The sequence below is a fragment of the Triturus cristatus genome, chromosome 4_2 (assembly GCF_964204655.1).
Source record: "Triturus cristatus chromosome 4_2, aTriCri1.1, whole genome shotgun sequence".
Classification (NCBI taxonomy): Eukaryota; Metazoa; Chordata; class Amphibia; order Caudata; family Salamandridae; genus Triturus; species Triturus cristatus.
Window position 1 is genome coordinate 50,236,803 of NC_140586.1, and position 13,618 is coordinate 50,250,420.

Below are 13,618 nucleotides of genomic sequence, written 5' to 3' on the forward strand. Positions count from 1 at the left end.
GGACCATAAAACAGATACAGCAGAGGTTGCAACGATGCAAGCTTCCTTTAATGCACAGAACAGGCATGCATATAGCTGCCCTTTGTTGAGCTTTTACTAGTGCATTCTTGCGCTTGTAGTCGGTCTTTTTACAAACCTTCATTGGCTTCATCCCAATTAATTCCAGGGAGAACACTGAAAGTACTCCCGAGGTCGGGCTTACATCCCCCCCACCAGTAAAAAAATGGTGGGGAGCCACGGCCATCTTCCAATTAGGTCAAGGGAGCCACAGGTCGAAAAGTTTAGGAACCACTGCAATAGGGTCATATGTGTAGTTTAAGTTTGCAGGTTGTGTTGCAGTGATTCCAATAAAGGAAGCATTGAGGGGTTGCTTAAGTGTTAGATGTACTGAAACGTGGCTAACCGAGCAGAAGGAGCCAAGCCATGCCTGTATGAACAGAATGTCAGAGGGTGTAACATCGCAGAGCAATGCTAAATCTTTTGCGCTATATTAACTAGTGCACTAGAAGTTAGTTGTTCAATGTTTAACTGTCGCAAAACTTTAGAGCTATAAAATCACACGTGTTTTAGAGGGGGCTGCAGAAAAACCAAGTAGTGTTTTGTCCCAATGACTCGCTATGGTTTTGTTTGGTCTTTTTTTTAACGTAGGGCTCAGACTTCTCCTGTGAAGCTATAATCTCTATTTGGGCCCATTTTACCAAGCCATGCTGTTATTGTGAGGGCACAAGACGATTTCTAGTTCATATCAATTGCTGTCCTGGTCGTTATTAGTGCCAAGTTTATGAACGTGTAACCCACATTTCAAGTTGTGGGACGAGGACACCGTCCCAGCAGACAACAATCCCACAGGTCGCTGCTGTCGGAGGCAGCCTGCAATCAAATCCCTCCCCAATTTTCTTAAGTGAGGTCACTGCCAAGATGTAGTGGTGAAACATGACGCAGAAGTCCTTTGTGAAAATATTTCCATTCCATTTTCAAATCCTCACTTGCGCATTACGTCGAAAATTGGTGCAAGAGTGACTTATCCTTGTACAGTATGGGGCATCTAAGCCATCAATGGCACTCTGTTGATTTAGGGAAACTGACTCTTTATGACAGATGCTAAATTCTATTAGACTACACCAAACTGCAGCACTGATCGATCATAGAAGTTAGTTGATATAACAATTCTAAAAAAGCTCCTTAAAAAGGATCTCAAAGCCCAAATACTGGTACTTTCTAAATTGAGATCCAAAGTGATGCTCGTTTCATTGTGCCCCCAACAATTTTATCATGCCCAAGATCTAAACATAAGTGCCAAACAAGGATGCCCCAAGAAAGCCCAAATAACCATTTGAAAAAACGGTTTCAATTATAGATATGTTTCTGGAGTCAATGTACCCTCAAACTTCTGCCCAGTGTGGGGCTGCATGTAGACCCATGGCCTCACATACATTTACGGAATATGGAAGCCCTCCTTCCACATCTGGAGATAACCTTCACACCCCCAAATCAGGGCTATAACAACGTTGTGCACTTGGTTTTGCAATTTGAAAGATTACTTAACGGGACTCTTACCTACATAATACAACTTTTGACTCATTTTCTAATCTAATCTGTTACAGTTCAATATTTGGTCTGAGAGACCAGTGTTGTTCAAGTCCACAAAGACATTTTCTTATTTATAATCGTGTACAGGACGGAAATTAGCAAACCACTTTAGAATACGGGAACGGCTTACAGTGGTCTTCAAATAGAGCACCAGCAAAATGGTCGGTGGTAACCAAAACTTCAAGTGAATGGACATGGGGACTGGACAGGCTGTAAGGAATAACTAGGAAACCCAGTCTCTCTAAACAGTGCAAAAGCTTTAATTCCTCGAATGATGTGGAAAGCACTCGAAGCAGGCCGAGATTCCCCTCCAAGAGTTCCATATTTTGCGATCAAAAGAAAAAATTGAAAAGGCCTCCTCCCATATCCTGAGGTTTTTCTGAAAGCATGTCTGAAATGCAGAGAGGACATAACCAGTTCATTCCCCTTTCTAACCTTGTTTGGAGAAATTACACAATATAGCTTTTAAATGGTAACAAAATCCTAATAGGCTGAATGTTTTATGAATTACTCCATGTGCCCCTTTCAAATATGGGGATAATCTCTACTCCCAACTAACTATAGGGTAGCGGAGTCTTATTAGCAAGCTGTATAATAACTTTTTAAAAGTAAAAAGGTCCCCATATCGCTGGATTTTTGATTTAGTACGATAATTCACTGTGGTATCAAGTAAAACCATATGGTAGTTTTAAGGCCCTCCGTTTTCTACACACACACACAAACAGCAAGCATAAGCCTTCGGTCTATTTTTTTTTAAACATTTGGGTGAATCTGTATGCCAAGTCTTTCAGACACCCACATGGTAGACAACTGACATGCGAGTTTTACATTTATAATAAACAAGCATTGGCATAGCCAATAGGTCTCGCCTTTGGGACCTTATAAGTGTTTAGCCATGTAACATTTGCATAACTAAACACTTATAAGGTCCCAAAAGCGAGACCTATTGGCTATGCAAAGCGGCCGTGCAGCCGCGAAAGTGAAAGTGATTGCGAGCAAACATCAAAGCGGCCGTGCTGCCACGAAAGTGAAAGTAATCCCGGGTAAGCGCGGCGCGCGCACCCGCGCACATGCACTGTAGCTCCAGGCTGGCCTGGTAGCACTTTTTGGAGCCCTCTCAATAAGTCTCGCCAGACCAGCGCATGCGCTGGGTCAGGCGAGACCTAAAAAGGTATTATTAAGCTATAATGCTGAGGGTTTCATACAAGTGTATTCTTCTAGGACTGCTAATGGTATTATCAAACACAAATGTACGTTAATCTGCTAAATAAATGAAGAAATGCAGATTGACACAACGCAAAATATATAAGAATACGCTGCAGTAAATAATAAATATGGAGAGAAAAAAAAACGCTGGAAATGTTAAAGACCTGGACATAATTATTGTGATAAGTCGCTGGCTCCACTTTTAGTAGGGTTGCAACAGAAACCATTGGAGTAAGAGCCATTCGAGAGTCTAAAAATCCGGGCCCTATTCTCTATTCCATAGAAACGTTTGTGGTAGTAAAATAATCTGGAAGATAACAGACACAGAACCAGTATGAATGTTCCTTGTCCTTTGGCTTGAAAGAGTATTTATTAATCTTGTTTAAATTGGGATCCTCGGCCACAGGTTATGATGGTAACAATTACTGCGGAATTGAGGAAACAGGCAAATTACACCAGAATTGGTGGAGGAAGCAGGCACCGGCTCACACCAGGTAATTTACATGATAGATACAATTGGTGTGTGTCAAAGCCGCGCCAGGGTGTGTGTGACTAAGTTAGGAATAAAGCGCTGTTAGGGGCACACCTGCTTGTGCATTTGCGCCGATCTCTTGGTGTAATTACTGGCGTTGTGATCTGCAGCACAATGTACCCTACAGGTGAGCAATCTGAGCAGCACAGGTCAATGCCACCAAAAGCACCTGGTCACAATAGGATGCCAGTCAAGGTGGTTTGGCAGGTTTATGTATTACAAACATGGCATTCATATATTCTCGCTTTCTCATATATATATATATATATATATATATATATATATATATATATATATATATATATATATTTTACCTACTGGCGGTCGCCAGTAGGTAGTTATAGTTAGGACCCTGTTTCCATAGGAAAACCGCAACATTCAATTTTGAATAACTTTGGCGCCGGTCGACGAATCCTCGCAAAATTTTCAAAATAGGTGGGGCGCTGCGCTCCGCTCCTACCCTGAAAGTCTCGGGGGGATTCGTCAAGCGGGGGCTGAGATAAAAGGGGGGTCCCAAAACGCGTTTTTCCCATGCATTTTTCCATAGGACCTTTAGACACAGCTACAGCCCGAACGGCTGAACAGAGTTCCTTGAAATTTGGCAGAGAGGTAGTCTACAGGTCAAGGAAGAGCCTTTTGTAGGTTTGGTGTAAATCGGTTCAGTAGATTCTGAGAAAATAGCCTTTAAATCAATATATATATCTGAGCCAGCTTACGGTGCGCTTACGGTGCGCTTACCGTACGCGTACGGTGACGTGCGCGATTCTGATTGGCTGTTAGATCTTAGTAAACATTCGAATCGGTCGAAACCAGGAAGCGGCGGCCGCCATTTTCTCTCTCGCACTCTGAGTGGGGATTAAAAAACAAAGGACCAAAACATGTAAAGGGGCTGTTTAGACAGCTCCTAAGCACCTAGCCATGTTGGGGGAGTCCCCAAAGATCCCCCAAGGCCAAAAACGGAATTTTAATTTTTTCGATAATTTCGCCGATTACGCTTACCGTACGCGTACGGTAAAAAAATTTTTTACAAAAAAATTATCCATACTCTCCCCACCCCATGTGCAAACGCTGCCTGAAGGGCACCATTTGTGCATGGCATATCACAGATGTGAAAAATTAAAATATTACCTTTCACAACGAAGCGCATCATATGCCCTCCATGTGCGCACGGTGCGCGAAGCGCATCGTGCGTACATGGCCCATCTAGCGTAACGTGGGCACGCGGTAAGCGTAGCACACCGCGTGCCCACCGTGCGTGCACGGCACTAACTGCGTAAAGTGGGCGCGCGGTGCGCTTTGCGCACCGCGTGCTCACTGTGCGCGCACCGTGCGCGCACGGAACGAACTGCGTTAAGTGGGCGCGCACGCCACGAATGGCGTAAAATAACTTAGCATTTAAAAAAACGTACAAATTCACTGAAAAAACCATAGGTTTCACACACGTTATAGTTAGGAATTAGCATTTAAAAAACCTTGCAAATTCACTGAAAAAACCATAGGTTTCACACATGTTATAGTTAGCGGAAATTTTACTGATAAAAAACCAATGAAATTCCCCCGTTATAGTTAGTGCAGGCAACTATAACTCACGCGACCGCAATCTTCTGCTGATGACATATGTGTCTTTATGGAAAAAAAATATTTGTAATATATGTATAGCTAAAAATTTATGGAAGATGACATGGGTAAATAAGCCGAAGGACCTGCAGGACCTGGAGAAGCCCTCGGCGCCGGAGAAGACGCCGGCACCGGCGAATCAGCCGGAGCCGGAGAAAACACAGGAGAAGGAGCAAGAGGTGAAGGCGGGACAGGAGAAGGAGACACTGACTCCCTTCGACGCCGAGCAGGTGATTTAGACTTCGACGTCGAGGCCTTATGATGAGACGAATGCCTCCTTTTCTTCTTATGCTTCTTGCTCTTTGAAGCATGTCCCGAAGTCGACTTGGAAGCCGACCTCGACCTCGACCTGGATCTTCTTCTACCTCTTTTCTCCTTTCTCTTCATCCGGGCGATAAAGAGCTTTGCCTCTCTTTCCTTAAGAGCCTTCGAGCTCATCTTCCTGCAACACGAACATCCTTCAACATCGTGGTCCGATGACAAACACCAAACGCAGTCGTCATGCGGGTCAGTGATGGACATGTGTTTGCCACATTCATGGCAGGGCTTGAAACCAGACTTCCTTGCCGACATTCTCGAAGAAAGACAGAAACTTCGGAATAAACACAAAGTAACAGGTAAAGCTACCAGTAACGATTCCCGAAATCCGTTGGCGTCGTCGGCGCGGAAAAAAGGGAACTGACGTCATCACGCCGAGGAGGTCTTCTTATGGAGCCGGTGACGTCAGTGGAGTCGCGAGCGGATCCGTGCCTCTGTGACGTCATCTTCGACCCCATCGGCGTGGACTGCTACAAAAGTTACCGAATGTTGCTGGCGCAGGGGATATTCACAAGGTGAGGAATCCACTGGCAGATGTATCCATCAGAATACAGTATTAGCATCAGCAGAGGATTGCGGTCGCGTGAGTTATAGTTGCCTGCACTAACTATAACGGGGGAATTTCATTGGTTTTTTATCAGTAAAATTTCCGCTAACTATAACATGTGTGAAACCTATGGTTTTTTCAGTGAATATATATATATATATATATATATATATATATATATATACACATACACACACACACACACACACAATCACCTAACTAACTGCATGGTCTGATTTAGTTAAGGTAACAAAAGGTGATAGTTTGTAAAGATGATTTAGAAAAATTCATGCTCCCCCCTCCACCCGGCAACACTACAAATAGTGAACTAAGAGACAAGTCAGTTGTTTTGTTAACCATCCGAGTGGCCAGCGTTCTTATTACACATAGATAACATTATAGTTTAGCAAATAAAAAGCAAGAGAACATTTTGTACAGTGCTAATACTGAAGACATGCATGTCGAGGTCCTCATATATGATAATGAAGAAAAAGTAAATTAAAGTCCGGGACATTTTAAGGATTTCAGGGGCCCTGGGACAAACATTTTTGGGACCCCTGTTTGGAACAACTTTGAATTTATGGTTGAATTTCAGCTCTTTCATGCCCTATTTGGCCAGGTTACTGACAGTGGACAGGTGCGCTCGCCAAAATTCTAAATGTGTTTGCAGCAAATAATAAAGGATAGTGACATGGGTTTTCAAAATTTTAACACAGCAGCAGGTCATTAGTAGTACTGCAAATATTCTCCTACACCCTCCAATTTCTCACGTGTGAGGTCCTGTTGTGATCTAAAAGAAACTATTTTTGTATGGATTCTGCACGAACCATAAACACATTTCTCTGCAAAATGTTTGTAATAGTCTCTCACACACGGTTTGTAATAGACTCTCACACAACACCAATGTTAAAAATAAATTAAAGGAAAATGCCAATTAAAATAATAAGTTTAAGAATTACTCAAGTTCATCAGGGCAAGACTCTTCAGAACAGAGCTGGCTCTATCAGGTGGCCCTAGAGCCCACTTTGTCCATGCCTTAAAATGTCTCTGGGTAAAGTGAAATAAAACAATTGTCTAGGATCACACATGTGGGCAAGCTGGCATTTATCCCATGTTTTCTTGCTTCATAAAGTGCAATTCCAGCCTTTATATGTTCACGCTTTGCTTCTCCTAGGGCCCTCCGTTCAACTCCCATTAATGCGGCCCTCGATCATCCTCTGTACATAGTATAAAATGGGGGGCAGGGGGTCTCAACACCAAACTATATTTTGGTGCATTTTATAGGTTTATTTCCCGTTACACTACTTGCGAATATGCTGCAGCATTAAATCAAATCAGCAGGAAGGGGCTTAAGCAGGGGCACAAACGGCTTACAACTTCAAGGCTGGGGTGTGGGGTGGTCTGTGGTGAAGGAACAGAACAGTCAAGAAAGGATCTGAACCAAGGGAAACAACTGGTAAGTAATCTGGCCATTGTGGACTGCTTTTGTAGCTTTATACCTGGTATAGATTCACATGCCTTAAATTTTCCTGCCATCTAGTGTTTGGATCCAGAAGACCTTCTCAAACAAATCTATATTGACAGACATCAAATTAAACTTGAACAAAAATCTGTATATCGATCAGGATCCAACAAGAACAGGTCTTATTTGTAGATCTTTCAATGTTGTTGGATGGGACTCTCTAAAAGCAGGCGGGTAGAATCCGTAGAACATAATGTTTATTTGTAAAGCACACGTTCACTCGTGGGCATCCTGGCACTAAATAACAGATGTTTATTGTTATCCAACTCAATGGTACTATAAAGGTTCAGTGGCCATTTGTAACCTTACGTGTTGGGGGGCCTCCTGGCTCTCACATCAGGACATAGGGGCAAAACTCAAACTTTTGCAAAAAGGAATACACATTTAGAAATGTAACCAAGGTGGTGTGTCCAAAAGAGTGCACGATTTAGGTCAGTACCCATCAGTAAGACTGTGAAAGCAATCCAGTCAGTTAACTTACTCCTTACAAGATCAGTAACAGGTCCGCCAAGAGGACAGGTTATTATAGTCTTTTACGTTATTGCCGCTTTAAACATGTGGCAAACCAAGTTTCGCCACAAACGCTGCTACCTCCAACTGTATGGAACTGTGGTAATGTCCTCCTTTACCCGATTAAACTTGAGAGGTTACCAACAGCCAGAGCCTCTATCAATCCACAATGCCAGTTTTATTCCAAATGTAACACTTTAGATTTCAAATCGGGGCGCTTGGAGTAATAGATTTCAATATATCCGATGAACGGAAAGGTCCAATTACACTACCACTTGAGGGCATGTGCTACATCTATATTTCTGCTGGTGCTGCAAAAGAGACCCAGTGCTTCAGTGATTCGTCAAGTTTTTAACTTTGTGTAGGTTTCCCCCCACCTGTACCCCCTTACCTCAAAAAACAAAAAAAGAACCACAGACTATGGGGTGCATTTGGGCTTCAGTCTGAGTTCAACCGCAAACCGCTCAATTCCTGTCATCTAGTCTCATGGCACCAGATCGATGTACACTCGTTCTCGCATTCAACTAGTGAATTTAGATTATCCTCAACAGAAACGTTTCCCTCCACTTATGCCATTCATTTATTCATCCATCCTTCCATCTTCTTCCTTAGCATCCACAATCATGAACAGCAACAAAGCTTTCCATTGATTGTCTTGTGTCCTTTACTCTCCAGGTCTGGTTAGTCTCATTACTAGAGTTGCTCAATGTCGTCATGCAATGTTTAGGGCAGTGTACTGATCACCATCCTTCATGCCAGATCCAGTGTTCTTTGGCGAGTTAACAGACCCCCCCCTCCACCTTTTCTTTTTTAAATACTGGACCCTCCATCTCATATCAATGCACAAACATTTTGTTCCTAATGAATAAACGTTATCGAGTTGAAGTTCGAGCCCCAAACTCAAAGGGCATTTGGCATAGGCAGGTTTTAGTCAGAGTCATTATCTATGCAGAATGATCTTTGGCTCCAAGACTGATATTTGTCAAATTTGTAAGTGATGTAGAGACAGCAGGAGTAGATGCTGGCAGCCTGCTTTGAGGCCCCAGGCTCAATGTTTTAAGAGTCTGATGGACCGAAAAGTTTTTCCGGGGATGAAAGTTGAACAGCTAGGATTTTCCCCCTTAAATCAAACCACTTACACCCAGTCCAATTTTTAGGAGTCACAAGGCTACTCCAGTGGTCAAAGTATTATTTAGGTCTGAAACCCTGACATCCAAGTTGTACAGTGCTTCTGGAAGCCTGTCTAGCCCTCCACCAACCTACATGCAAATGTTTTGGAGGAAATCTGAATACAGGTCAGCCGGATGTTTTTAAGGAGGACAGCTGTTGCACAGATCGATTTACTGCAACCTGGGAGAAACTAAAAAGCTTACTGCACTCCAGCTCTGCTAAGCTGGAAAATCAATGAGAAAAAACCCAATCAAAGCCTGCTCCCAGGCTTGACGGTCTAGAATACACAATCATCTATAGCAAAATCAAGGATAATTTCTGTCTATTTACAGTTGACTTTCCACATGATAAAGCCAAAAAACAAAAGACTGTGACATACAAAACATGCGGGGGGGGGGGGGGGGGGGGGGGGGTGTTGGAATTCACCATAATAGGGAAAGTAGGATGTTATTTTAGTCTGTTTCGACAAATCTATAAGCTATTTTAGTTTCCCTACCTGTAAAGCGGAGGACAAATCTGGGTCTAGTAACTAGATGGCAGAAAATAAACCTTACTTTCCAAACTTTCATAAGCCACCTTACTTTAACCCCTTCAGCGCTGGGCGAATTCCGCCGCGGTGCTGAAGGGTTCGAGCGCGGGCGGGCTCATGACGGAACGGTTCCGTCATGAGCACAGCTCAACCGTGGCTCATGACGGAACCGTTCCGTCATGAGCATGGAAGGGGTTAAAGGAGACTGACGATTTTTGGATGCAACTAAAGCATAGTGTGGTAGCGCACTGTCATTCACAGATAGCACATTTTCCACTAAAATAGCCACTTAATTTGCACAGAAAAAGTTTTTTACTGAAAATGTACGGCACACAAATGTTAATATATGAATATCAGGTTTCTGACAATATCTATCATTTGTGCATCATCAAGTTAAGAGTCTTGATTTCCTTGAATCAAGAGTTTCCAGCACACTTTGGAATTACAAAGAAAACTGTGCCTAACTTAACCCGTTGCGTGCATTCGTCGGCCAACGGCCGTCGCGAGCACTACCTCTGTAGTGCTGCGCACGTCCGTTGGCTGACACGGCCCCGCCCACTCCGCGGCGGAATTTCCACCGCGGTTAAAGAGTTAACTGCTGAATGCATGCAGTTAATTTACACGTATTTTCACGTTGGTGTGCTGCACAAAAAACATTGTAACGCCTTTCCTTTCACACACCCTATACTCCAGCAAGATTGTCACATAAGTTGCTTTAAAAAACTCCTCTCACTTTGCAGTCACCAATCCCCATGTTAAAAGAATAAGCAGCAATTTGTCAGAAGACGTAGCCTTGTTTTAAAGGCCTCGGTCTTAAAAAAACAGCATATGTGACACGCTAAACACAGAATTTAAGGACCTCTTTATTTATTGCTTGGACTTTCCCCGACCTACCAAAAATCAGCTCGACCCACAGTTGGGGTACGCTGCTCTATAGACTAATATTCAGCTCGACCCACAGTTGGGGTACGCTGCTCTATAGACTAATCAACAGAAAGCAGGACCCTTCGTGCACCCTCTGTTAACCACTGACCCCTATGACAGCCCACTCGCATACCTCGGGGTCTTTGGCAGATGACTCCATGAAGGCGGCACCCCAGGCATCAGCCAACTTCTGCCCCTCTTCAACCTGGACCTCCCGACTGCATAAGACAGAACAGAGACGTGAGATTACTACACAGTGCACACAAGATTAGGGCACGAATATTAAATCCAAAAGGGCGACTTACCTGTGGGGAGGAAGATCTGTCTTGTTCCCAACCAGGACAATTGGCATTCTGAGAGAGAGAGAAAGCAAAGGGATTCAGAGAAAATAGGAGCAAGAGTGCTTGAGTGGAAAAACTGGAGAGATGCACTGGATAGTCTACAGCACCGTGGGGAGATTCATTTAAGCAGAGGGATCCTTCCATGATGTGTAATAGAACAAGAAAGGGCGGGAAAATGCACCCGCTTGAGTCAATAGCCCAGAGCAACAAGTGGAGGGGTGCTTCCTGAGTCCAGAGATGCGACAAAAAAAAGTTGCAAAGCGATGAGAAAGGTAGGAGAGGTCTGCACCAAGAGTGGTTACTCTACATACGTGTGCCTTGGAGACAGAGATACTTACAAACACTTTCCTCTCCGGTCCTGCAGCTTGGAGAAGATAGATTTAGCAATGATGAAGCTGGAAGAAGAAAGAAAACAACAATTGCTAAATTGAACTAACACATCCCACCACCACGAATAGCCTTCTGTATAGCACTAGGATGCTGTGCATCAGAGACACAACACTGAGCAGCTTTGCACTTGGTATGATTCTTGTAGTGCCAAAAAGGTACAAAGGAGACAGTCATCAGTTACAAAAGGGGGCAGTGCTTTACCAAGCGATATGTTCGCTCAGGGTCAAGATATATACAAACGGGATTATTAGAATGCCTGACTTCAAATACTATTTCCGCTGAGCTACATAGCTCGAGGTATTCAACACTTGTAGTTTCGTGACTTGTAATAATCCTCCGTCCCTTTAACAACAAGAAACTGTCACAGATTTCACAAGGCAGAGAGGCCTTTGGTTCTTGCAGTAGATCCATGCATACCATTTTATTTCACCACAAGCAGAACGCTAGTGTGCACGCAGAGGTATGGGAACACTTTTTGCAATTCTTCCCTTTTCTGAGAGCTACTAAAAGGCTGCAGCAAACTCACTTTCCAACAACTATAGGTATTTCAGAATAAAATCTGATTTTGATTCACCTGCCACATACACACAATTATCTGCATAGTTTCAAGTTAAGTGTCTCCCGCATGGTATATGGGAGTCTTTTGTTTTATCTTAACTTTTATCTTGGCTCTGACGTTCATCTATTGTGTGAGCAGAGGTCCAAGCCCATTCCTGAAAATTTTACATCCAGGACCTGTGCCGTTATCTGGGACAGAGTGCGAAGTGTGTCCTAATAGTGGATGAATGGCTATTGTCGCAGTACTGGGCTAAGTGGCGCTGGCAGAACTGAGTGTTTTATGAATCCTTAGTCTCAACAGCACTTTATGTCTCTCAATGAGAGTGCGGCCTACCTACCATTCTGGTTTTAAGTTATTCTGTTGTATTCTCTAGAACCTTTTGCTGTCACTCCATGTGCATGTCCAGTGTCTGAATATAGTAGGTGTGCAGTACATTTGTATTAGTAAGGCTTTGAGTGTGTGGCATAAGATGGAGGATGAGGACAGGCTCCCCACACAGTGGAAGTGTATTGTCTTCGACAGGAGAGTGGGGATTCGAACACTGAAGCCATGAGAAGGGAGACAGAACAGCCTTTAGAAGTTCTATAACGATTTGCAGGCAAGTGGCTGCTTAGTTCATCCTGAGCACTGTCAGTTTGGTTGATGGTAGGGGTTAAGGGAAGGGACTGCTGTTTCGGTTGCTCAGGTGAGGAAATCTCGAGGTCAGGCCTGCCATCTTGTCTTTCCCAGATTACAGCTTTAGAAGGGATGAAGCTAGCCAGGTCTCCAACTTCACTGTGCCCTTGTGGTGGGTGCCCCTTCTTGGGGATCACCCCAGTGCTACCTGCTGTGAGAACATCACTTTACACAAAAGATGTGCCTGGAGAGCAGCCTGAGAAGGACACTTGAAAGAAGAATCAAATCAAACGGTTTCTGAAGTTTTGAGACAGTGGATCCACATCCGCCATAGAGAAATTGAATCCAAAACACCCCACTTTCTTCTAGCACCACGTTCTTCTGGAAGGGAGTGCTTTGCAGAGCACTTGAAGAGCTGCTAAGTTTCTAGGGCTGGTTTTGGTCTAATTTTGCATTCCAAGAGAACAGGGGACATTCCCTGAAGTCTTTATTTTCAGCTGGAGGAATAGAGGGTCAATCAATCCTGCCTGCTGAGGAGGGAACTAGTGTGCCTGGCCCTTCAGGAGACTGTCAAGGAAGAGAAGCCTAGCGTGCTCCTGATGTCTGCAGCACCCAGACACAGCAGACCGTATCGGAGAGCATAACCATGCGCTTACCATACATTGAATTGCAAACATGTAGTTCTGTTGCATGATGAAAGTATTTGCTTCTTTTGAAAGACAATCACTGTACTGAGATATATATTTTTGGGGTGATCAGGCTACTCAGCTGCTCCTAGCCCTGTGTGCTTGATTAGACACTAGAGATCACAGACCCTGAGCAACTCAGTTAGTAAAGGGGAAGGCACTGTACAGTGGAGTACCGATAATCACAGGCAGGAGTTTAGCCCTGTATTGCATGCCCTTAATTGTAAGGTGCAATATTAAGCAACGTGATTACAGTACTTTCTTTACTCAAAAGACTAGCATTGTGCAGGACTGATACTTCACTGTGCCTGTTGGTGGTTTGTTGATTTCACTGGTGAGCAGAAACTAAAGAAACAAGAAAGCACTGGCAAAGCCAACAGGTCTTGCCGTAGAGATCTCCTGGCTCTGCAACTGTCTTTTTTTCATGCTCTACAGCATCGGAGCAGATGCTGTACAGCATAAAGGAAAAAAAATAAGTATAATTATGCGGCCACAAGGATGTGTCATTTTCGACAAAATGACAAACGCCAATGACTGTTTCATTACTCTTATTTGGTTGGAG

At 43.7% G+C, this 13,618-nt stretch overlaps 1 protein-coding gene across 1 annotated transcript in view; it reads right to left on the reverse strand.

The window, feature by feature from the left end:
- The window catches only part of RHEBL1 (RHEB like 1), a 40,104-nt gene that overhangs the window by 13,126 nt on the left and 13,360 nt on the right, over positions 1-13,618 (reverse strand). The window contains exons 5-7 of the mRNA XM_085600424.1: positions 11,145-11,201; positions 10,771-10,818; positions 10,599-10,683 (exon numbers count right to left, since the gene is read on the reverse strand). Of these exons, the coding sequence (XP_085456550.1) occupies positions 10,599-10,683; positions 10,771-10,818; positions 11,145-11,201 (190 nt within the window). The remainder of the gene's footprint in view (positions 1-10,598; positions 10,684-10,770; positions 10,819-11,144; positions 11,202-13,618) is intronic.